The sequence below is a fragment of the Geotrypetes seraphini genome, chromosome 1, assembly GCF_902459505.1.
Source record: "Geotrypetes seraphini chromosome 1, aGeoSer1.1, whole genome shotgun sequence".
Taxonomy (NCBI): Eukaryota; Metazoa; Chordata; class Amphibia; order Gymnophiona; family Dermophiidae; genus Geotrypetes; species Geotrypetes seraphini.
Window position 1 is genome coordinate 267,647,105 of NC_047084.1, and position 25,939 is coordinate 267,673,043.

The 25,939-nt window shown below is 44.0% G+C and overlaps 1 protein-coding gene across 7 annotated transcripts in view; it reads right to left on the minus strand.

Moving 5' to 3' along the window:
- FGFR3 (fibroblast growth factor receptor 3) overlaps positions 1-6,941 on the minus strand; it is a 135,630-nt gene extending 128,689 nt beyond the window's left edge. For all 7 annotated transcript variants that reach the window (XM_033951068.1, XM_033951059.1, XM_033951050.1 and 4 more), the window contains exons 1-2: positions 6,807-6,941; positions 5,947-6,152 (exon numbers count right to left, since the gene is read on the minus strand). In XM_033951068.1, coding sequence (XP_033806959.1) covers positions 5,947-6,085 — 139 coding nt within the window. In that variant the 5' untranslated portion in view covers positions 6,086-6,152; positions 6,807-6,941. The remainder of the gene's footprint in view (positions 1-5,946; positions 6,153-6,806) is intronic.
- Between the last annotated feature and the right edge of the window lie 18,998 nt (positions 6,942-25,939).

Consider the following 25,939-nt stretch of genomic DNA (forward strand, 5'->3'; position numbering starts at 1 on the left):
CCAACGTCCCCACCTTCATGATTACACGCATACACACTCCACTGGAAGAGCAAAAAGAAGGTACACCTGATTAAATAAAATCAAGTCTCTAATCTTCCAGGTCAGAAATTCTCAATTCCCTGCCTCTCTCCACTGGTGGAAAGTTATACAGTGGCCACTTGGATTCCACTGCCTTATCAATGAATCTGTAGGCTGGATGGCTCACTTCCATCAGTTCTGCTATTGCATCACTGATTCTACATTTTTGTGTAGGTTTCCAGGTTATAGTGGCAGCCATCAAACTACATAACACAGTAAACTATGGCGGATAAAAGACCTGCATGGCCCATCCAGTCTGTCCAAAAGTCACATTCACTAGTGATTGTTCAATAATATTACATTTTATGATGTCTTTCCCTCCCCCACTGAGATTATACAGCACCTGCACTCAGAGCATATGATATAGAAACATGATGGCAGGCAAAGGCCAAATGGCCCATCCAGTCTGCCTATCCACACTAGCCATTATCTAAGAGATCCCACGTGCCTATCCCAGGCTTTCTTGAATTCAGTCTATGTCTCTACCACTTCCTCCGGGAGACTGTTCCACACATCTACAACCCTCTTTCTGTAAAAGATTACTCTTAAGCCTTTCGCCTCTTAACTTCATCCTATGCCCTCTCATTCCAGAGCATCCTTTCAATTGAAAGAGACTCGATGCATGCGCATTTACGCCACGTAGGTATTTAAACGTCTATCATATGATATGAATGTGTTCTAAAAAAAACAAAAAACAACCCCTCCTCGATCCTGATCCACCTTGTCATTTTCAGGGCTCAAGACCATAAAAAGTCTACCTAGCACTAGTCTCCACGTCCCATTCTAGTCCATCCTGATCTACGATCTGTGTCTCGTATATGGCAACAACAGAAGTCTGCCCGGCACTGGACTGACTCTTCTAAGCACCACTCTCCTACCAATCCTAAATGTTGTCCCTTGAACTAAAACACGAAGGCAGACCTGAAAACCACCCATTTCAATTTTGCTTCCAGGGCTATTGCCAAGAGCGAGTCAGTCTGAGCGAGGGAGAACGTGCTCTTTAAAAACTCCGTCACTGCGGAACCTGCATTAAGTGAACTGAGATTTTACCTAACTCCTGGCCGACTGCTGCCGATGACCCAAATCTGTTCCGACAGCATCTATTAAACACTGTGTTTGGATAAAAAAACAGGCTTGCAGGTGATATTGCCTCTCTTCACAGGTGAGACTCGAAAGAGGAGCTGCTAAATATTTACAGTCCCAGTTCTAAAATTCACCCAACGGACTTAAATTTCCTGTGAAAAGAAAAGATCCAAGAGCACTGCCAATGCACCTTATTTTCAAAGTACTACAGGAGAAATTACTATTGTATAGTGCTGTTTAAGTATTCGGCAATAGTTAACGTCTAACCCAGAACAGCTTACAATCTAAATGAAAACAGGAGCTAAACACACTTACATTTACAGTACATTTATTGGCTTCTATTCCACCTGGTGTCGGGTCAAAAGCGCGCCGGGACAAAGGCGCGCCCAGACAATTGAGCGCAGCGCGGAGGCGCGCGCCGCTCAAAATTAAAGTTTGTAGGGCTCCGACGGGGGGAGGGGGGCGTGAACCCCCCCCCACTTTACTTAATAGACATCGCGCCGTGTTGTGGGGGCGTTGTGGGGGGTTGTAACCCCCCACATTTTACTGAAAACTTAACTTTTTCCCTGTTTTTAGGGAAAAAGTTCAGTTTACTGTAAAATGTGGAGGGTTACAATCCCCCAAACCCCCCATAACGCTGGCGCGATGTCTATTAAGTAAAGTGGGGGGGGTTCCCCAACAAAACCCCCCGTCGGAGCCCCTAAAAACAGTAATTTTGAGCTGCGCGCGCCTCCGCGCTGCGCTCAATTGTCTAGGCGCACCTTTGTCTATGAACCATTCCACCTTAACCTTTCAGTTCTAGGCGGATTACAATAAGAAATATCTGGTTGTACCGGTCATTGCATTAACATAGTTTTGACATATTTCCCCGCAGGAATTCACCTTGCCCAGGTTGCAAGGAGTGACCCTTAGAGAAATAGGATTTGAACCAAGTTTCCCATTTCCCAGCCCACTGCTCTAATCACTAGCTGTACCTTCCCCCCCCCCCCCAAGCTGTATTTCAAAAGGGGTTTATACAGTGCCAGGCAGCCTACCCTAGAGGAACACAACTAAAGGGCTTTAATTGATGTCCACAAACCATCCAGCATAAATATCTTTATCTGAATACCAGTGCCCACTGGAAAAGTGGTGGTGGGTGGGGGAGAGGGCTCCTTGTTTTACATACATTGAAATCTATTATCCGACTTACTCAATAGAGTGACTGCATGCACAAGGTGGTAAAAAGAGTTTGTGGAGCCCCTAATCATCTGTCATAGCCTGTGAATGACACACACATTCAGACTGGGCCTTTCATTCATAAATTTAAATAAAAATAAAAATCCAACATTGTTCCCCCTGCAGCAGGCCCAAGAAACAGAGAGAAGCAAGTTTCTGCCCAGAGGAGAATCTCCCACCCCAAAAGTTAAAAAAAAAATAAAAAAATAAAAAAAAAGTTTAGAGGGTCTATTCAGTAGCAGACCAGCCATCTGCCTTCTTCCTGCCAGTGTCGAACACCTCCCTGTGGAGATCATGAAGCTTGCACTCCCTTCTTCTCCAATAGCCAGCATTCATATTTGCAAACACACACACATACCTCAAACATCACCCCTCAATGTGTGTTTCATGCAAGTGACTGTGGACACAAAGCAGCGCCTGTTCTAACCTTTCATGGTCCCATACCAGGAAAAGATTCTAGCAAGCTCCCCTTTATGGAAAATAAGACTTGAGACTAACAGCAAACACTGCAACACCCTATGGCCCATTTCACTAAAAGTGACTGGGGAGAGAGAGAGAGTAAAGGTTTGGCTATTCAATTTTTAGCTTGACTTTTTATAAACTCTGCTCTGAAAGTCTGTATATGCCCTTCACACAGTTTATAAGATTTCTCTTTTTAAAAAGAAGCTTTGAACTGGAGATTGCCCCAACTAAACCATCTTCACCCCCCATTCCCTAAACTGCAGAAACAGAAGGGCCAGATGTAGAAAGCATATTTCCCAGAGACACAAAAATGGGAAAGACCCTTCAAACATCCTTCCCCCTCCCTCCCAAAAATAATCCAGCTGTTATCTACATCCACAAGTCAGCTGGATGAAAACAACTGCAGTTTAGATAGAACACAGGAATGCACAGAGGGCTACAGTTATCAAAATTTAAGGGAGGCAGATAAAAAAAAGTACCCAAGAATAAGAATGTTTAACAAACACTAGAAGGTGGCCATCTTTTCCTGAAAAAAATACTTTTTATCAACTAGTTCATGCTTAACTGAAGGAGTCAGAACTAGTTAGTACTGTATATGAAAAACCACTACAGGAAGCCTGGGACAGGCGGCGCTTTTAAACATACAAGGTGACTTCAGCATTAGCTCATTTGGTCTATTTGAAAGAATTTCTCAGCAGGGCTATGACAACGCCGGTCATAAAATTTTGACAAGCACTTTGAATCCAGCTATGGATTTTTTGTCCAGTTTTGTTGTCATAACAAGGATTGTAAGCTCTTTCGAGCAGGGACTGTTTCTTCCATGTTTTGGTGTTGCCCGACAGTGCTATAGACATAAGTAATAGTAGTAGAAACTTAACTTCTGATAGTAAAATGATCTCTTTTGATTTTGTAATTAGGAATCAAGCCACCTTTCCTTCCATATCAGGGAACCCAAACTAGATCTTAAAAGTAAAATGAAGTACCTACAGAATACCACATGTCCAAGGCACAGACAAGAGTCCATGTTCAAGCACCAAACTCGTTTGCTTTAACAAGGATAAGTCTGGATGGTGCATCATAAATCAACTTATTTGTGAAAAATGAGCCTAGTGCTTTAGTCAGAATCTGGTGTTTTATTAGCACTTTCTTGCTGACAAAAAAACAACCCCTAGTGTGATTTATAGCTGCAACCAAACGGGGCACAAACGTCATGCCCCCCATCCCTCTGCCTCCACCAAGACCATTTATTCTCCTGTCACTTTTTTTTTTTTTTTGGCAGCTTTGCTTCTCACCCTTGCAAATCTTCCTGATCAATAGCAGCTCTCTATTTGGTTCATGGAACCCAGAAAGAAAGCACAAGAAACACCCTCCCAACTGCCTCCCATTACAGGGCTTTGAAAAATAAACAGAGAATCAGGTAGCAGCTGAGGCCCATCAGAGTGACATACCAATTTTTTAAACTTATAAAGCATATTTTAAGAGCAGCTTGTGTCACTAAATATTCTCTTGCCTGGTTTCTGCTTTCCATAACTACTGGATCCTTGAAAATACTCCCCCCTCTCCCAGTCCCTTCACATCCATAAATTAACATACACAAAAATTCTATGGAGTCTCAAGATAAGGACAACAGACTATTCTCTGGATGAAAACTGGAGCACAATTCTGGTAATCAGAATGAAGACACACCAGTATATGCAATAAGCACAACTTACAAGACAGGAGATCTCTAGAATAGATTTTGACATGGCCCATAAATGTCTTAGCCATGTTAATGGGTGATAGCACATGAGGAGGTGGGGGTATCTACTATTACTGCTCGCACTTCCAAAAATAGTATCTCTATTTGTAGGAGATTCAGGAATACCAACACTTTCCTTGTCCCCATTTCAGTACTTTGCCCTCTCTAGAGCTGTAGGCTGTCTCAAGATTTTCAGCCAGTGTTGTGAATTATGTTCTATGATAAAGCAATTTAAAACATGCATTTAATATCTGGTGTTCAGATTGTTCTGGAAATGTTTGGAAAATACTATACACTTTAAAAGTACTCTTATAACCATAATAAGTCAGCTCAGAGTAACCATCTTGCATCTACTGGGACCAAACTTTGCAAATTCCCAAACTTTAACCTCAGGAAAATTCTGAATGTCTAACTTATCAGAATATTTTATAAATAAAAACAACTAGTTTTTGCAATGTTTATTATCTCAGCTTTTAGACTTAAGTCATCTGAATGCTATTCTGAATAAATCTGTTAGATTGTATAATGTGGCCAGTTTCTAGCTGTTACCTCGGCAAGAGCAAAAAAGAAAAAAAACAAAAAAAACAAACAAACAAAAAATCCAGTAATAAAATAACTCTACATATGCAATATAAACCAAAGTCAGTGGGTGGCATTCATTTCACCAGAGCAGACAGTAGAGAGCAAAATTTCACACATGGCGCCCTAGTTCCTAAACATTTTCTTCCAGTCTATCCAGGCCAAGACTTTAGAAACCCAGGGCTTATGCGTTTAACTGCTCAAAATTCCTGTAACCTCCCCCCCCCCTCCTAATCATCATACTTCCTGGATGCAAACATAGCACATGTTCGAGGACGATGGAGGAGCAGAAATGCCCCCCTCTAACACAGCCCTGGAACAATTCGCAGACTTTTTCCTGTTCCTAAATGAGATCGGCTACCAAGTGTAGCTTATTCTTTAACCCCCATCCCGGTTCTTCCTCTCCCCTCCTCCCGTATCTGTTAAATAAGCCACAACATTCCTCTTTACGACATACATTATAATACTGCCAAAAGCCCCTGCACCTGCTGCGATCCTACCTTCCCCTTTAAGCTGCTGGTCAATGGACGCGCCCAGCAAATAACTCCCCCCCTGCAAGATCGCCGGCAAGTGAAATCGTCCCCGGCACACATTTTACCACCATCGGAGCCAATTCTTCCAAAACAATAGCAAGTGCTGAAGCGTTTGCACGCGATTAGCGCTTAAGTACTCAGTTAACAACGTGTTAGCTCTTCCACGAGAAGCCAAAATAACAATAATAAAAAAGAAGAGATCGCTTTTTGAGATAAGGCGCTGCCTAAACTCGGCAGCAGCTCCCCGGGGTCTCTTACCTGCTGGTTTCGGCGATAAGCTCTCATCCAGCCGGGCCGTCACCAGGGAAAAGCAGAGAGCGCACCACACAGCAATCATTCCTCTGGAACTCCCCGGGCAAGCGCGAGTCCTCGTGCCCAGTGCAGCCGCCTCAGACATCCTCCGGCCGCATGCTTCTCCCGGGCGGGCTCGCAGCACCAGCGCCTGGCCCCGGGCGCCGCTCACACTGCAAGGGAGGGGGGGGGGAGGGAGCACAAGCACAAGGGTCAGCCGCCAGCAAGCACTTTTTATCACCTGAAAAGTACTTCTGTGCAACAGAAACATTCCCAGACTCCAGCGGCTGCGGATGTGGGAGTCCAATCCGCCGAGACGAAATCGGAGCCCCTATCTGCTGGCTCGGCCGAAGGGCTGTATATAAAAGTTCCCTTTTCTTTTGCAAGTTGAAAAATCCAAAGGGTAGCTAAATTGTGTCGATATGTTTGCCCGCTGCAAGTATGTGAGGGGCAGATCAAGAAGCGGATCTTGAAAAATCTGGCTGTAGCTTTTTTTCCCCCTTGCTGAGGAACGAGCGGACTTTTAGCCCCGAACAGTAATAAGTTTTGTAGTTATTTTTTGTTTTTTTTGTTTAAAGAGTTTGACAATAAAGTTATCTGATTAAGAAATCAAACAGAATATACAAACTTTAACTACAGCAAGAGGCAAGAAAGCACCTAAACATCCAGAACCATGATAAACGCTAATAATAATAATACAGGTGACCAAATTATAATATTACTAATATCCAGAAGGAAATGCGGCCAAGCTTTACTTTCCACTCTTAACAAATATCCTGCGAATCGTGCACACCCCGGGTTCAGAAAAAAAACGAGGAAGCACATACCTACGCCTGCAGCCCGTAATCCCAAAGTTTGTCCAACAACTCGCACATTAAAATCACACCAAACCCCCCAATCCAGCTCAGTTTGCAGCACCTCACACCCTCCCGCAGCTCCACGGAGCCTGCATATGCACAGCAAACCCCCCACTCCGTCCGCCTCCCCAGCCAGTCTCCACCCCCTAAGGCGGGACCAAAACGCAGCGCCAACTTCAGGCCCCGCCCACCCACCGTCCATTCTAGTTAAGCAGGCGGGTCGAAATCGCGGCGCCAAAGAAGCTCCACCCCTCTCCGCCTAGGAGGCGGGACCAGGCAGGAACCCCAGGCTGGAGACTCCCTCCAAGTGATGCTCGAGTTCATACGAGGGAACGCAACCCTACCGGCAGGCCCCGCCTCCCGATGCCAAATTCGGACATTTATGGGCGGGACTCTATGGTGGGATCCGCCCGTAGCTCACTGAAATAAACTTGATGGTGTTTGAGAGAATAAGGCGCGCGCAGTAGTGACCAGTGTTTTGTGGAGGGTGTACAGTATCTGTCTTTAGGCCCAGCCCGATGGGAGTTTCTTGCGTTTAGGAAACGCCCCCTCGGGCGAAGCACGTGGGGCTCGCAGAACTTGGCCCCTACAGCTTGCGGGGTGCAGGGCATTGGCTCTATTCCTTTCTGCGGGCATAGCAGCGGAAATCTATCGGCTTGCAGTAGCCAGAAGACACCATTGGCAAACTGTGGCAGCCGATCGCCCTTTGCTTTGACTATTGCAGTCTGTTCCTTCTGGTGTTGCGTATCCTGTGCCTTTTTCCCGTTTTTTGCTTCATAAGCAGGGTTTCCCGAAATGTACTACTCTGCCGTAGACTAAGTAATCATTTTATTGAAAATATATTACGTTGCCTACAAAAATAAATATTGTTTCAGAGTCTAAGTGAATGGGGAGAAGATCTACTATGAACACTAAGCTGTGCAGATCACTAAAGAATGCAGATAATTGTTTTACGATACATTTAATGTTAGCAATTTCATTAAATTAGACATAAGGCGGTGTGGTTTGCCTTGATAGTCAGTACACAAAAATTAAAAGTGAAAAACAAGCAGAGTCCTTTTTATATTTGATTAACACACTATTTTAGTGATTATTTCTCAAGAGCTGTATTTATTTATCATTTATATAGTGCTCCAATATGAGGGGGTGCTGCAAAGTTCTCAGCCCAACCAACCTGCTGGAGTGGCCTAAGGGATTTAGCTAATTGCATAGGCCCCTTTCTGGTGCATCCCAGGATGCACCGAGAAGGGGAAGACCTGCCATTCTGTGGAGACAGCCCTGAGGGAGGGAGTAAGCATCACTTCGCTGGCCTGCAAGAAAAATGTACGGGAGGGGGGGGATTTGGGGGACTTGGGGGGTGTTAAGGTGAGGACATGTTCCGTCAGGTGAGACTGGGCATCCGTCCTGTCGATCTTTGGGGAGGGGGAGGGGGTTTCTGGTAGGAGGGATTGGGCATCCCTCCTGCAATTGATCTGCGGTGGGGGGGGGGGGGTTGGATTCCTGTAGGAGGGATGCCCAGTCCCTCCTGCTGTTTATCTTCCTGCGGAGGGGGTGCTTCTGGCAGGAGGGACTGGGCATCCCTCCTGCTGTTGATCTTTAGGGGGGAGGGTGTGGCAAGAAGAATTGGGCATCCCTCCTGCCATGGACAGTAAGTGTGTGTGTGTGTGGGGGGGAGGGGGGGGTCAGGGATGGCGGCAGGAGGGAGTGGGCATCCCTCCTGCCGGCCAACTTCGCATTGGGACGGGTTTCCGACCGTGGCTGCTAAACTGATCACTGCAGGAAGCTTCCCTTGCAGTGATCAGCTTAGCGGCAACGTGATTCTCTAACTGGCGCCTGTGACATGGATGCCGTTTAGAGAATCAGGATGGTTATAAGGGATTAGGCGTCTGTTTTTGAGGACAGACTTGATTCTATATAGGACGCCACTGTGCAATTCTCAAAAGCCGCTGAGGCTGGGCTTCCTATCAGAATCAGACCCACAATGTCTAATAATGTCCCCAGAAGTAAGCATATACAAATTACAGAAGAATATTAATCAGAGTAGAAAGGGAAAAAAGGTCATGTAGATTAGTGAGAAAGGTAACTGAAAAGTGTCATGTTGGAAGCACCTTTTTTTAAAGTTCAATCTTTATTAAGTTTTAACACGTTACAGAATAAACAAATACATATCATACCATAAATTTATACTTAAAATATGAAGGGCTCAGGATTTCCAGACTGCCTGGGAGTCTGGAGAGGTCTTGTGAAGCTTTGAAAAGGTGAAGAAATCAGAATGTCCAGGAAGGCCATTTGGAATTAATAAAGGGTTGCAGGTAATAGCTTGGTGTAGGGCAGACTTGTAGGAGTCAGAAAAGATGTTTTGTGAGGCTGTAAAAATAGAGAAAATACCCAGGCTCTTTCAGTGGTAAAAATTGCTGCTGAGACTTTTCCAAACTATAGATTGTACTGAAATAAGAGTTGGAAAGGATTAAAACCAACCCCAGACTGGAAGAGCCCTGGCCAGATTGCATGCCCAACTTTTGGTTTGAACAATTAACATTCCACCATCACCACCAACTAGCAAACTGCAAAAATCAACTTATTAGGCAGCCAAGTTTTAACCCCACAATTGACATAACAAGAAGAACATTTCTTCCTCCAGAGGGAGAGCCAAGTATTGTTGCCAAAAATTACAGACCAATGGTTTATATTGTATATCTACAATTTATAAATGGTTCACTGCAATAGATGCAGACAGAATCATATCAATTTCAATAACTTTATGGCAGTAGAACTGAAGGAGAACATAGGAAACCAAAGACCAGTTAATGCTGAATAAAGCCATCAAGGCTAGTGCTAAGAAAAGCAGAAATCTCAGTATGGCATGGATTGACTATAAGAAAGGCTTTGATAGTACCCTGCACTCATGGATGATAAATCACCTTGAAATGTACAAAGTAAAGTCTGGCTTCATCGAGTACATTGAGTTCAGTTTAAAATGCAAGCAAGCCATACGCCATCTGAAGTATGAAGAAGGACAATTTGTGACTCTTAACATCAAGATCTATCAAGGAATATTCTAGAGCAGTGGCTCTCAAGCTCAGTCTCCAGGGCATACCCAGCCAGCGCAATGTTCAGGATATCCACAATGAAAATGCATGAGATAGATCTACATAGCAAGGTGGTAGTGAATGCAAATCTACGTCGTGCATATTTACTGTGGATATACTGAAAACTTGACTGGCTGGGTCATGCCCTGAAGCCTGGGCTAGGAACCACTCTAGAGGAATTTCTTATGTTTATGATTATTGTCAAATTTGATACATTGCCATTTATAAAATATCACAGTGGTTTAAAAGTGTGTCATGTCACTATTTTTTTTTCCCCATGCCAAGTTTCATTTCATTCTGTTAAACTTTCAGAGAGTTATTTTGCCCCCAGACTGATGGACAGACATTCTCAACCCCTTTTCATATACTGTAATTCTTTTCAACTTCTGTTGGACTTGAAAAAATAAAAAGCATAGCTCGGAGACCACACATAGCAGTGGAAACTAGAAGCCTGCTTTATGTGGCTTTTTGAGTCAACTTCTCTGAGTTGCGTAATACCTTTCATAGAAAACAGCACCCTGCACAAGAGCAAATATTGGCCCCTTCCTCTCCACAGGGATAGGCTGACTTAACATTCAGCTGTAAACACATCCCTGGCTTGGCCCCACCCTCAAATGTCATCAGTAAGTTGACCCTGATTGGTGAATCAAGATGGCCAATCAGATTTCCTACCCCCATTTATAATAGTTGTATCTTGAAAGGTACAGGGAACAGGGCAGCAAGAAGTTTTTATATTGCTATTGAACATACCCAGCACTTTACAGTGGTTATAAATATTCAGTTTCTGAATGTTCCTTCCCTATGAAGCTTACCATCTAAGTGGGCTACTTGGAGTCACAAGGAGTATTAGTGGTAGACAATAAGAAAAGCAAAAACAAAATTGGGAAGAGTCACCGTCTGAACATGTCAAGAAGCAGCAGATGTGACACAAGTGCCAATGTGGGGCGGGAGGAAATACTACGAGGGGGGTGTTGAAAAATTCTCAGCCCAACCAACCAACTTCCTGAATTCTGAGCATTACTTTGCCACTGTAGCTGAAAAGAGTGTTATCTTATTTTGTTAAGTGCCAATTTGCAGAAACAAAATTCTATGTTTTGACATTTTTTCAGATTATTGATTGAACCTTATCCATGTCATTCTCTTCTTGGTTGGGCTGAGAACTTTTCAGCACCCCCTCCTAGCTGTGGTGCAAGGAGGGCTGCTTCATACAAATTGTTTCCTGTAAACAGCAGAACATAAAAAAGATAACACGTATAAATTAGATCAGTGTTTCTCAACCCAGTTTGTGAGATACCCCTAGTCCCATCAGATTTTCAGGATATCCATAGTGAACATACATGAGATAGATTTACATAAGTCACAACAAGAAAAGAAGTCCCAAATTTCCACAGGAGAAAAAGAATGACCCAAAACAAACGAAACTGTGGAAATCCAATGTTCTTGACGCTTCTTTTATTCAGTTAATCCTTTAAAATACAATGTCCACATTTGTCATGGAATGCCCAACACGGGCCTTGTTTCAGCAAAACACGCCTTCCTCAGGGATCTGAGAAATTGAATACACAACCTTTGAAAAGGTGGAATAACATAAATGTCTTTACAAACCAAATTGAAAAACGCCTGAGAGGCACAAAATCTGAGCACTGCAGAAGTACCATGCATATCTCATGCATATTCACTGTGGATGTCCTGAAAACCTGATGGGACTAAGTGTGCCTCAAGGATTGGGTTAAGAAACAGTGAATTAGATCCTGTGCTCTTCACCAACACAGTCCTCTGAAAATTGTTCAGGGTCTACTACATCTCCATTCCCATTTGTGTTTGTCTTCTGCAGTCCTGCTCCCAGCACTTCAGCTGTGAACATAATGGAAATTTTGTTAAGTAATTCAGCCTTATCTTTATCAGCTTTTGCATATTCCTCCCCTTCACCTTTGAATCTCACAATACCACTTTGCACATCCTCCTATTACTAACATATCCAAAAATGTCTTGTCCCCCTATTTTACTGTGTTGGCTATTTTTTCTTCCATTTTTACCTTTTCTTTCCTGACTACTTTACCAGTATCTCTTAACTTTTCCAGATAGCTTAACTTGTGCCTGTCTTCCTCTTTCTGCGATCTTGTGTAGTTTACGAAAGCTAACCTCTTTTCCCTTACCTTTTTAGCTCCTATTTTTGAGAACCAAAGCAGCCTTCTTTTCCTCGTATTTTTCTTACAATGTAGTTTTTTGCCTCTTTCAGTTTTGCCCACTGCTTTTCTACTTCTTCCAGATGATCCCATCCAGACAACTCCTTAATGTACAATCTCCCATCTGAATAAAGATTTTTTTGAAGCCTAGAACCTTCATTTTTGAATAAGCCTGCTCTACACCTGTCTGGATGCTAGATGATCATCCACTATAATATCAAAAATACTTTCCTCATTCGTAAGCTCTGAGTCCTGTATGGACCCATTCCATGCAGATTCTATTAGCAACTGCTGGAACAAGGCTGATAATAAGTTAAACAGAACCCACCTGTGTCCATTCACAGGAGTTGAGGTGATCCAAGTACTCCTGGATGAAGAATCAAGCTTTATGTTGTATGAAGTGTATTCAAGGCAGAGATCTAAGCATGTTGAACCAGGATAAAATTATTCAAAAAGTGCCTAGTGTGGGAAAAGGGTAAGAACATTTCGATGTGTTTAAATATGCCTTGAGACAATGTTAGGTCCATCATAGTAAAGTGGAAACAGTTTGGCACCACCAAAATACTGTCTCAAATCAGGTCTCTTCTCCGAAGTCGGTAGCAAAGAGTTAAGGAAACTGCTGGCCTGAAATTACCAGAGATATCTCAGGCTGAGACTGGGAAAAATGTTGATTGCTCAACAGTTTCAAGATTATTCCACAAACACAGGAAGGTGGCAAGTAGGAAGCCACTACTGGAAAAAAGTCATAGCTTTTGAAAAGAAACACTGAGGGGATACTGTGAAAAAGTTTTGTGGTCCAATATTAAGTAGAATGTGTGGTGTAAACAAACAGAGCCCATTACTATGCTTATACTGTTCTTAATGTAAAGCATAATGGCTATATCAGCATTGTGTTGTGGGGATGGTTTGCTGCAGTAGGAACATAGCTAATAACAACAATAAAAATTGTATCTTGCTGTAAAGTGTACCGGATCCAACATGGTCCTTGTTTCGAAAAATCACTTCTTCCTCAGGAGTCCAGGATATGCAGTACATGGATACTCAAGAACCATATGAATGAAAACGATTCCACACTAATTCTAAAAACACAGGCAAAAGGCCATCAGAACATAAGCAATGCCTCTGCTGGGTCAGACCTGAGGTCCATCGTGCCCAGCAGTCCGCTCACGCGGCGGCCCAACAGGTCCAGGACCTGTGCAGTAATCCTCTATCTATACCCCTCTATCCCCTTTTCCAGCAGGAAATTGTCCAATCTTTTCTTGAACCCCAGTACTGTACTCTGCCCTATTATGCTCTCTGGAAGCGCATTCCAGGTGTCCACCACACGTTGGGTAAAAAAGAACTTCCTAGCATTCGTTTTGAATCTGTCCCCTTTCAACTTTTCTGAATGCCCTATTGTTCTTTTATTTTTCAAAAGTTTGAAGAATCTGTCCCTCTCTACTCTCTCTATGCCCTTCGTGATCTTGTAAGACTCTATCATATCCCCTCTAAGTCTCTGCTTCTCCAGGGAAAAGAGACCCAGTTTCTCCAATCTCTCAGCATATGAAAGGTTTTCCATCCCCTTTATCAGATGCGTCACTCTCCTCTGAACCCTCTCGAGTAAAGCCATGTCCTTCTTAAGGTACGGCGACCAATATTGGACGCAGTACTCCAGATGAGGACGCACAATCACCTGATACAATGGCAGGATAACTTCTTTCATTCTGGTAGTAATACCCTTCTTGATTATACCTAGCATTCTATTTGCTCTCTTAGCGGCCGCTGCGCACTATGCCTTCGGCTTCATTGTCATGTCCACCATTACCCTCAAGTCCCTTTCTTGGGTACTTTCATTTAATAACATCCCTCCCATCGTATAGCTGTACCTTGGGTTTCTGTTTCCCATATGTAATACTTTACTTTTCTCAACGTTGAACTTCATCTGCCATCTTGTCGCCCATTCCCCTAGTTTGTTCAAGTCCCTTTGCAATTCTTCGTAGTCCTCATTAGTCCGAGCTCCACTAAATAGTTTGGTGTCATCCGCAAATTTTATTATCTCCCACTTCGTCCCTGTTTCTAGATCATATATGAATATATTAAATAGCAGCGGCCTGAGCACCGAGCCCTGCGGGACCCCACTCGTGACCCTGTGTAAAGTGCTGCTCACAGTACTCAGTGTTATTCTGAGCAGCACTTTACACTGGAGAGCCTTTCACCTGTGTTTTTAGAATTGGTGTGGAATCGTTTTCATTCATATGGTTCTGGAGACAGCCCTCTCCAGGCTCTCTCCTCTGCCTGCTTGCTGAACATGTGGCATAGTTGGGGTTCAATTGAAGACTGTAACCTTCCTCCAGTTAAAATCGTATTTATAGACATTACTTGTACTTCAGCAGTGAAAGACTCCTGTCAAGTTTTACTAATACATCACAATAATATTACCCACATTAAGAGGCCCTTTTACTGGAGCTTAGTACATGCTAATGGGCATTAGCACATGCTAAATTCTGCATATCCTATTTGATACCTGTGGGCCATGTGGTACTTAGCGCATGATAATATCTGTTAGCGTGCTAAACTTTAGTAAATGATCCCCTAAGTAACACAACAACTTTATTTTGTATACCGCAGTACCATGACAGTTCAGAGCGGTTTACAGCAAAAAGAGACTGCATACAAACAGCGAAATTACATCAGACGATCTGATAAATATATCGTCAGAAGTGTAAAGTTAAACAAATTTGTCAAATAGATAGGCCTTAACTGATTATTTAAACTAAATTCAGTGTAAGACCATCAAATGGGTTGGCCTAACCAGTTCATTGCTTCATTCTGGGTGTTCGTCACCATAATTCGTCAACAGTCCGGCATTAGCTGTATCTTGCTCAATAATTGTTCTCAGCGCTATCACATTGCCAGCGCTAACACATACCAAAACTAGTGTGCATACTATTTGCTGATAGATGTGGTGTCATCATAATTATAATGCATTAATCATTCAATCACAAATGCACCCTACATACTCTTCACTTTACAAGGAAATTACAACTTGTTTAGAGTCAGACAGGGTGTTCTTCCATGGTGCCTGACAGGTATTGATAAGGTGTACATAAGTGCTATACACTGATATACTGTTTGACAGCTGATTAATGTTTTCGTCAAGCCAGTAAACACTGCAGATCAGTTGAAGAATGGATGAGGTCAAACAGTGAGAGGAGTTACCCGTGGAGACTGGCTTTGTTAATAAAATAAACAGTTGAATCAGGTCAGAGAAGGCAGGCACAGCTTTGGAGACATTATTGATCTTTCTAGCCGTTGAACTGAATTTCAGGGTTCATTTTCTTGGCAATATGCTTTTGTATTGATTGCTACTAGGCAGTTGAAACACAAGATACAGAACAGAAATCACACTGCACTTAGATCCATGCAGTGGGGTTTCTTCTTCCTAATACTGAATCTATGTGCAATTACTACTTTATTTGTCTGTTGTGTTTCCTGAGGCGCTGCGTAGCAATTAAGGAGCTTCTTGGATTAATGACAAGACGGCAGTTGCAGATCAGGGCATGTGAATCGGAAGAAGTGAGTTTTAAATTTTGACCTAAAAGCAGAAAGGGAAAAGTGTAAGGCTGCAGGTTTCTGAAGCCTCCTGAACGAGGTAAGAAAGGAAGAAGAGGGGAAGAGGGCATAGTGATTAAGCTGAAGAGAGATTGGAGATGTAGCATGTAAAGTCCTCCAAGTGGCAGGACAAGTCAGAATTTGAAAGTGGTTTTTGAAGTGGACAGGCAGCCAGAGGTTGGTAAGGAGAGGCCTAGCTTGATCAGATTTGAAGCACATGTGAAACGAAGCAGGTTCTTGCATTCTACACAAAGTCGCAATGGATGCTAAAGATGAGAAAGAGAAGAGGTTTGCTGGACTCCTCATGGTTAGGGTTACCAGACGTCCGAGAAAACCTGGATATGTCCTCTTTTTAGAGGACTGTCTAGGCGCCCGGAGGGACTTCCAAATCCCGGCAGTTTGTCCAGGTTTTGGAAGTCCTGAGCTCGGAGGTCACATCTGGATCCCTTTGTACATGCATGGCCGTCACCGTGATGATGTCATAAGCACGCGTGCATGGCTGAAAGAATGCTCCAGAAGGCACAGGCTAACCTGGGTGGAATGACAGAAGAATGAACTAGGAAGGGTTTGGGAACAAGTGGGTAAATTAGATTGCAGAAGGTAACACTCCTCAATGTTGAAACTTGTCAGGCAGCTGAACTGAATTCCACATTTATAGCCCGCGTAACCACAAAGTTCCAAGTAGTTTACAAGTTAAAATATACTGTATAACATCCAATAATTTCTTATAACAAAGTACGCCATCAACAGGTAGTATACATTTGCAGTATCATTAACATCAATCTTAATCAATCAAGATAATTCTGAAATAACCATGCCTTTATTGTCTTTCTAAATAACCCAATGTTGGATAGATTTCTAATTTCATTGGGTAAAACATTTCATAGATATGCAGCTCTGCCCAGGAGCATTTTCTTTCTAGAGAAGAATAATCTATAGTCTTTAACAGATATAAGAACATGAAATAGGATGAGCATAGGTGTCAAAGGGAGAGAAAATGGGTAAGAACAGATAGATTGCACTTGATGAAAAGAGGATGACCAACAAATAAAGGAAATGGGAAGACATATTGTATGACAAGAATACAATCAGGCAGAGTGTGAGAGGAATAAACATATATGTCTGGAGTCTTTTCTCACTATGGCACATGACAGGTAGTTGTGATCTTTGCTCTCAGGAGTAGAAGGATCGGGAGAGGGTGGATTAGGTATGATGGATGAGAAGGTCAAGGTGCAGTAAAGCGAATGACCAAAGCAAGGACCACAAGGATTCTTAGGTTTATATTCTGCTGAGGACTCTCACATGGGGAATCAAACTGAAGGCATGCCGTCACAATCTGCTGGCCCTGCATGTACATACCCCCTGCTATTTATGTGAGGGGATGCCAGAAAGAGCATACATTTCAAAAGTGAACACGCCTGCATTAGCTGTCCCTTTGATGTCACTTCCTGTTCCCCCAACCCGGAAGTGATTTCAAAGGGTGCCAGGCCGGTGCGAGCAGCAGGCTAGAGTAGTTGCTCGTGCTGGTGAAGATTTAAAGAGGTAAGTGAAGGTGGGGGAAGGAAGGGCCTGAGAGTAGCATGGGGGTGGAAAGGTGCCGGTGCCCCCACCAAGATGGCGCCCAGGCAGTCTACCCCCGTTCCCTCACTATGCCACTGGAAGCAATAGTTAGGCTTTCTGCTTTGAGACTTTCAAACTCATATGTAGGTTCTTTAGCTCTACTGGGCTCATTAAGATTTTCTTATTCTTGGTATGTGGGGCAATGGAGGGTTAGATGAGTTGCCCAAGTTCATAAGAAGCTGTAGGGGGAATTGAACCAGGTTCTCCAAGATCTTAGCCCAGTGTACTAGCCATTAGGCTACTCCTCTCCCTGGCTAAACAGAGCACAGTTCTTTCTAATAAGGTTAAAAGTACATTTTTAGCTGCATTTGAGGAAGTCAATTGTTAGCTATTTTATTCAGGTAAAAGCCTTTGAAAATTGTCCACTAACTAGGTATGTGTTGCAAAAGGTGTGGAGCTCTACATATGGTAAAAAAAGAGGCCGCGTTTAGCTATCCTTGCTGAAAGGATGTCTCCCTTGCTAAGCATCGAGGAAACTCACACTCACCCTGCCAGTAGCCAGCTACCATTTCCTCCCTCTTCTTTTCACTTTTGGGTTATTATTCTCACCTTACCCTTCTTCCAAATGGGTGCCCAGCATTGTCCCATTTCTCGTGACTACTGTGCCCATTGGTGCCACCTCTGTGGGTGCAATGAATGCTTGATTACTGCCAATATTGGGCAATATCCTTCATCATGTCCAGGAAGGGGTAACATGTTGAATTCAACAACCCTGATTGTTTTGAATCCTAGTATACATCATTGCTTCCAAACCTAAATTGCCTCTTCCCTTTGAACGATGTCTGTATGGAGTATAAAACTACAGCCATCCGGTTCCAGTATGTTGCCCTTTAAGCCTCTGATCTTCTCCTTCAAATCTGCACGCAGAGGTGCCCCTCCCCTCCCCTCTTCTCCACTCCCTACCTCCCACACACTCCTTCCCCATCCTTTCTGCTGTGCGTGTGCCACTTTCTTTCCCCCCGCACCTCTGTAACGTTCCTGGTGTGAGCTGCAACCCCATGCTGCTGTTGCGCCAGCGTCAGCTCTTTCGATGATGCTGGTCTAGTCACTGGTCACTGGTCACTTCCTATGATGCTGGTCACTTCCTAGGTGCTGGTCCAGAAATGACATCAGAGGAAGTGCCAATGCCAGTCGCTGGTCACTTCCTATGACGCTGGTCACTTTCTAGGCGCTGGTCCAGAAATGACATCAGAGGAAGTGCCAGTGCTGGCGATACAGCAGGTTGGGGGGTTGCTGCTCGCTCCAAGCATGTTATAGAGGTATGCGGGAAGGGAAGCAGCATGCATGAGTTGGGGGGGCAGGGAAGGAGTGGGGGGGTGCAGAGAGGAGGATGGGTGCCTGAGTCCTCACTAAGACGACACCCAGGGTGGACTCCTCATCTTACTACGCCACTGGTAGTAATGGTGAGTGGGAAAACTGAGAGAGGGGCAGATATTAAAGTCAAATATAGCATATCCACAAATTCCATATTCAATGCACTTCTCCCTCACTTTTTACACTTCTCCCTCCGAATCCGCGGATTCTGTTATTCATTATTTATTTTTTTAGATCCATTTTCATTTTTTGGGCTATTTTTAAGCCCTCTTAACCCCCCCCCCCCTTAAGCCTTACCTGGTGGTCTAGTGGGTTTTCGGGGCAGGAGCGATCTTCCTATGCTCCTGCCCCATGCAGATTAAACATAGGAAATTGCTTCTGTGAGCTCCCGTCGTAGTCTTGAGAGACTTCGGGAGTTCACGGCAGCCATTTCCTATGAGCGATCTGCACGGGGCAGGAGCTTAGGAAGATTGCTCCTGTCCCGAAAACCCGCTAGACCACCAGGTAAGGCTTAAGGGATGCTGGGGAAAAGCAGGGGGTGGATCAGAGCCGGCCGGAATATTATTTGTGTTTTTTTAATATTCGCGGGCCGGCTCTGCCCCTAACCCCCGTGGATACGGAGGGAGAAGTGTACTAAGCTGTGATAGAGGTTCTTACCGTGGCCCGGAGCGCTAAATGCTCCAACTCTGCTTCAACGCTCATAGAATTCCTATGAGCATCGGAGCACTTAGCGCTCCGGGCCACGGTAGGAACCTCTACCATGGCCTAGTAAAAGAGGGCCTTTGTTGGCTAAGCTGGTGGTGGTTTTCATCATCTGTAGGAACACACAGAAGTAGGGGTGGACCAAGAACTTTCCTGCACACCAGTGTAAAATATAAAGCACTTTTATTAGCAAAGCACTGACAGATAAAAAGACCCTTTTTATCTCATCCCATTTATAAACATGCAGATTGGTAGCTAGCTAGAATCTTACCTTAACGGTCCATTTAACTGTGCAACATTTCTGCATTTATTTCCTTACAGGAAAAAGCTTTTAAGCTTATTTACAGTTCAATTTTCATAAATGCTTCATCAGCTGTAAATAATATGTAACGTGTGTACAGCAGACTCTGATAAGGAGCAAATCATCTTACTGAATCGATTGCTTTCACTCCTTATGCCTGGCATCCTCCTGGGGGCTGTTTACTATGACAAGGATGATTTATGGGGTGAAACCTCATTTTTGTGTCTCTTTGTAGTGCGAGTTTGTGAATGACAAATTTCTTAATTCTTTTTACCCACAACGTAACGCATAAAACAATGGGAACCCAAGTTTCATTGTTGTTTTCACACCTGAATTAAGTGCCCGTGAAAAGATCTATCCTATGGGAGCAGTGGCGTAGTGAGGGGTGGTGGCGCCCCCTTGCACCCTCCTCTCCGTCCCCCGCTCCTTCTGCATCACCCCCCACCCCACCCCCTCTCCCCGCTCCTTCCATACCCCACATGCCACACTCGCGCCCTCCGTTCCCATCTCCATACCTCTTGAAATCTTTACCAGCACGAGCAGCTTCTCCAGCCTGCTTCTCGCGCCTGCGTTAGCTGTCCATTTGATATCACTTCCTGGCCCCGCAACCCGGATGTGATTTCAAAGGGTGCCAGGCTAGAGTAGTTGCTCGCGTTGGTGAAGATTTAAAGAGGTAAGGGGGGGGGGGCGAGGGAGGGTTTGAGAGTAGCATGGAGATGGAGAGGTGCTGGTGCCCCCACCAAGATGGCGGCCGGGCAGTCTGCTCCCCGTTCCCTCACTACACCACTGAGAGCAATAGTTAGGCTTTCTGCTTTGAGACTTTCAAACTCATATTCAGATTGCGGGAGATCGATGACAATGCCTGAAATTCAGTGCCAGCACCATATCCGGCCACAGGCATTGAATTTCTTGTCTATTTTTTGCTGGCCAAGACATAGCCGGCTCTGCCAATATTCAGGGGTTAGCTGGCTAAGTTTCAATGGCCAAAGATATTCCACCTGTTTAGGCAGTTGTCTTTGGCCAACAAACTTAGCTGGTGAGTCGCTGAATATTGGCGGTGAATGGCTATGTCTAATGACATAGTTGGCCACTGGCCAATCTGGAGACCAGGATATTCAGTATGAGATAGCCGGCTGTACCCTGTTGAATATCAGCGGATAGCTGGCTATGTGTAATTTAATCGGCCGGGAGCCATTCCCAGCCACCTAAATAGCATTGAATATCAGGCCCAAATTCTGTAGGTATCTGCAAGAAACTCCCCAACTCTATATGTCCTATCTATCTGTCCAAATTAGATTGTAAGCTCTACTGAGCAGAGACCGTCTATAGCTAATCCCATATATACCTTCCAGGACACTTAGACCGCAAAATCAAAATCTTTTAGTAACACCCTCACCACAACAAATAATTTATGATACTACATGTTCCTCCATATTTTCAGTAAATATGAGATAGTCTTTACTGACTGAATACCCTTGTGAAGTGTATGTTGTGTGCTATTACAGACCTCCATATTTTCAGTCATAGCCCCACAATTATGGAACTCCATGCCTTCCCATCTCTGTGAAGAATCTTCTATGGACAGATTTAAATCGAATTTGAAGACCTTTCTATCCAAGGATGCAACATTTTATCTTCATCTCTTCAACCCAAATGTAATCTTCCCTTTCCCTAGTGTATTAACCTTAAATGTCTTCCTCTCTTATTCAGAATTGTAGTTCTCCCCTCAACCCCTTGTAATCGAATGTATATGCAAGCAAGTCTGTAATCCTAATGTTTATTTTCCATTTTTTATAATTTTATTATTGTAAACCACTTAGAAGTTATTTTAGGCAGTATAACAATTTTTAATAAAACTTGAAACGTGTTAAATGTACAGTGCTGTGTACGCCTTTCAGCGTTATAGAAATAATAAATAGTAGGTATGTTTTTCCCATGGAATTTGCACCACGTTTCAAAGAGAAGGTAAATGTGAAGCAGCTTTCTCTCTGAAACTTCCTGTTGGTACAAAAGTATGTGCAGGTTTGTGCGTTTGCTTTCTGTGCATGGTAGATTTTCTAGAGACAATAAAACGGGGAATATTTGAAAATACAATCAATGTGTGTTATTTACTGATCCCTCCCAGAACATATCCCAGGAATGCCTCCCCTCATAGGGCCAGGTTCAATAAATAGCACCCAAAGTTAGGCCCCATTAAAATCTGCACCTAGTGCTAAATTCTATAAAGGTCGCTTTTTGCTAAGCAACCTATACAGAATAGCGCTTAGCGTGGATTCCTGTGCCCAACTATGGGCATGAGGATTTAACGCTTGCCAAAAGCTGGTATAAATCCTTATGCCAAACTGCCAAAAGTTAGGTGCATAAATTTGGAATTCTACAGCACCATACCTACATTTTTGGAATGCCCCTTACCTGCCCCTACCCTTCCCTTGGCCATGCCCCCTTTTGGGTTGTTTGCAAGATAATTTAGGTGTCCAGTGTTATAGAACAGCGCATAGGCAGATCTGCACATAAGTCCTAATTAATGACAACAAATCATTAATCGATTGTTAATGATTCACTAATTAGTTTGTGTGCGGATCTGCGATCGGTGGCCCATATTGGGATGACCTTTATAGAATCCAGGGGATAGTAGTTAGCTTTATTGAGAGAGGGCAGTTTTCAGAAAGCTACTTTGTCTACACTCCATGGGGCAGGGTAGCTTTACAACAGGCGGCCTAACTTATACAGCAGGTAGGTACAAAAGATGTACCAGTTTTCGAAGGAATTTATACCCATCACTATTCTCTCTAAGCCAGGGGTGTCAAAGTCCCTCCTCGAGGGCTGCAATCCAGTCTGGTTTTCAGGATTTCTCCAATGAATATGCATGAGATCTATTTGCATGAACTGCTTTCATTGTATGCTCTAAGCTGTGCAGGAGTCCCTGCCAGTGTGTGTGTGTGGGGGGGTACTGTTTCCAGATCACATTTTCAATAGCAAGGGACGGGCACATTCCCTGGAGTCCTGCGGAATTTGCCTGTGCATTGCTATTGAAAATGTGATCCTTAAATAGCACCTCCCACTGGCAGGAATATAAGTGGAGGACTCCTGCACAACTTAGAGGGAATAATGACATTACCCATACACAGTGGGGCAGTGGTGGGTCTCTTAAATGTAAGGTTACCAGATTTTTTTTATTCATAAAAGGAGGATGTGTGGCCCTGCCCCCCCTCCCCCGCCAACACTGGCTGAACACAAACCTTGTCTTTTTGGGGCTGTGTCTGGAGGGTCTCTGCACATGTGTGGACGTAATGATGTCACATGCATGTGTGCATGAATTTATTCAATTTTCTATCCTGTTCTCCCAAGGGAGCTCAGAATGGTTTACATGATTTTATTCAGGTCCTCAAACATTTTTCTCTGTCTGTCCTGGTGGCAATGGGGGGATTAAATGACTCGCCCAGGGTCACAAGGAGGAGCATGGGTTTGAGCCCACAACCTCAGGGTGCTGAGGCTGTAGCTTTAACCACTGTGCCACATGTGCAGAGACTGGCTAGATGTGACCCTGAGCTCAATGCTTTTCAAAACATGGACAAACTGCCGGGTTTTGAAAACACATCTGGACAAAAAGAGGACATGTCCGGGTAAATCCAGACATTGGATAACCAAACTTAAATGCATTCCACCCACCACCTCTTCTAGTTGTCACTGGCAGTGAGAAGGGTCATAAGAACATAAGAATTTGCCTCCGCTGGGTCAGACTAAAGCTCCATCGCGCCCAGCAGTCCGCACCCGCGGCGGCCCATCAGGTCCATGACCTGTCAGGTTATCATGATTTAGCCCTATAACCCCCTTGCTTTTATCTATACTCTTTCCATGCTGATATCTACCCCTATCTGTATCCCTCAATCCTCCTATCCTTCAGGAATCCATCCAATCCTTCTTTGAATCTCTGTAGCGTACTTTGCCCAACCACTTCCTCCGGGAGCGCATTCCATGTGTCCACAACCCTCTGTGTGAAGAAGAACCTCCTGGCATTGGTTCTAAACTTGTCCCCTACCAGTTTCTCCTAGTGCCCTCTTGTGTTTGTGGTCCCCCGTAGTTTGAAGAATCTATCCTTGTCTGTCTTCTCCATGCCCTTCATGATCTTGAAAGTTTCTATCATGTCACCCCTAAGCCTCCTCTTTTCCAGGGAGAAGAGCCCCAGCTTGTCCAGCCTGTCAGTGTATGAACAGTCCTCAATACCAGTTATCTTTTTCGTAGCTCTTCTCTGGACCTTCTCAAGTATCACCATGTCTTTCTTGAGGTACGGCGACCAATATTGGACGCAGTACTCCAGATGCGGGCGCACCATTGCACGATACAGTGGCATGATGACTTCCTTCGTCCTGGTTGTAATTCCCTTCTTAATGATGCCCAGCATTCTGTTAGCTTTCTTCGAGGCCGCTGCACATTGCGCTGATGATTTCATTACTGTGTCCACCAGTACACCCAAGTCCTGCGTGTGTTGGTTGAACCTGCCCTCTGATGTTACTTCCTGGTTCCATGATCAGGAAATGACATCAGAGGGAGAGCTGAGGCTGGCATGTGCAATGAGGGGAGACCCTGCTCACTTCAAGTGCCAACTAGTATAGGTACGGGGGAGTTGCATTTAAGAGACCCCCCCCCCATTTGGGAGGGGAAGAAGAGATACCGGTGCTGCCCCCCCCACCCCCCCAGCACTATGTCACTGCTCATACATTAAAAGGGCAGAGAAGAGCAAGGCAACCAGAACCTAATCAGGAAGAGAGAGGCCAGAATGCAAAAAAACCCAGGTTTTTGCTTCTGGTCTCTGTCCAGCAGTGTACAATGTGGTTACTCATGCACAGTGAAGTATTTCAATATTCCTTTATAAATGTAAACAGAGAAATTTACTTACTGTTTGTAACCACAGACTTTCCCATCTTATGTTAGATGTGTGCATGCATTTTCTAATGTATGCTTGTACTGTAAGTCCAAACTGCACCCTCACTTTGCTTCTGGGAATGCCTCCTTTCAAGTCAGGTAAACTTATGCACATATAGGCCGAGATTAAGTTTAATTGCACCTACTCCCCACAATTTTATAAAAGTATTTTTTTGCTAAATGCTCTGCTACACTTTTGGAAGCTCCATCTATTCTTTGAACTCCCTTTCACATTGCCTTTATGTACATTTCTCTCCCACTCCCTGGGTACACTCTGTTCATTTGATAGAGTTTATTAACATTCCTAAGAAAGCACATCACACCTGATGCCTTCATTTTCTTCTCTTGGAACTAATTAGGCACAGTACTCTGTATTCCTTGATGGTTCTGAAAAGTTAGTTCTTTAAGGATGCCCATCAGCACTGTTGAAATGCTTCGCTGTGCATGAGTAACCACATTGTACACTGCTGGACAGAGACCAGAAGCAAAAACCTGGTTTTTTGCATTCTGGCCTCTCTCTTTCCTGATCAGGTTCTGGTTGCCCTGCTCTTCTCTGACCTTTGAGCCTCTGCTTCAGCCTGAGAGAAACTTTTGGAGCTCAGAGACAGGTCAGACATTGGCGAAGCGACTGCCGTGTATGCTAAAACAGGACTTCAGAGAGAAGTCTTTTTGTAGACATGAGAACTGATGCCAGCATGCAGCAGATTAAGAACATAAGAACTGCCATACTGGGAAAGACCAAAGGTCCATCAAGCCCAGTATCCTGTTTCCAACTGTGACCAACCCGGGTCCCAAATACCAAGCTAGATCCCAAGTAGTAAAACAGCTTTTATGCTGCTTATCCTAGGAATAAGCAGTGGGTTTCTAGTCCAAGCCATCTCAATAATGACCTATGGATTTCTCTTTTAGGAAATTATTCAAATCTATTTCAAACCATGCAAAGCTAACTGATTTCACCACATTCTCTGGCAACAGATTCCAGAGTTTAATTACACGTGTGAAGAAATATTTTCTCTGGTTTGTTATAAATCTACTACTTAGTAGCTTTATCGCATGCCGCCTAGTCCAGGGGTAGGCAATTCCGGTCCTCGAGAGCCACAGCCAGGTCAGGTTTTCAGAATATGCATGAGATAGACTTGCATCTCAAGGAGGCAGTGCATGCAAATCCATCTCATACATATTCATTGTGGATATCCAGAAAACTTGATCTGGCTACGGTTCTCGAGGACCGGAATTGCTTACCCCTTGCCTAGTCCAAGTATTTTTGGAAAGAGTGAACAAGTGATTCACATCTACCCTTTTCACTCCACTTATTATTTTATAGACCTCTATCATATCCCCTTCTGAGCCGTCTCTTTTCCAAGCTGAAGAGACTTA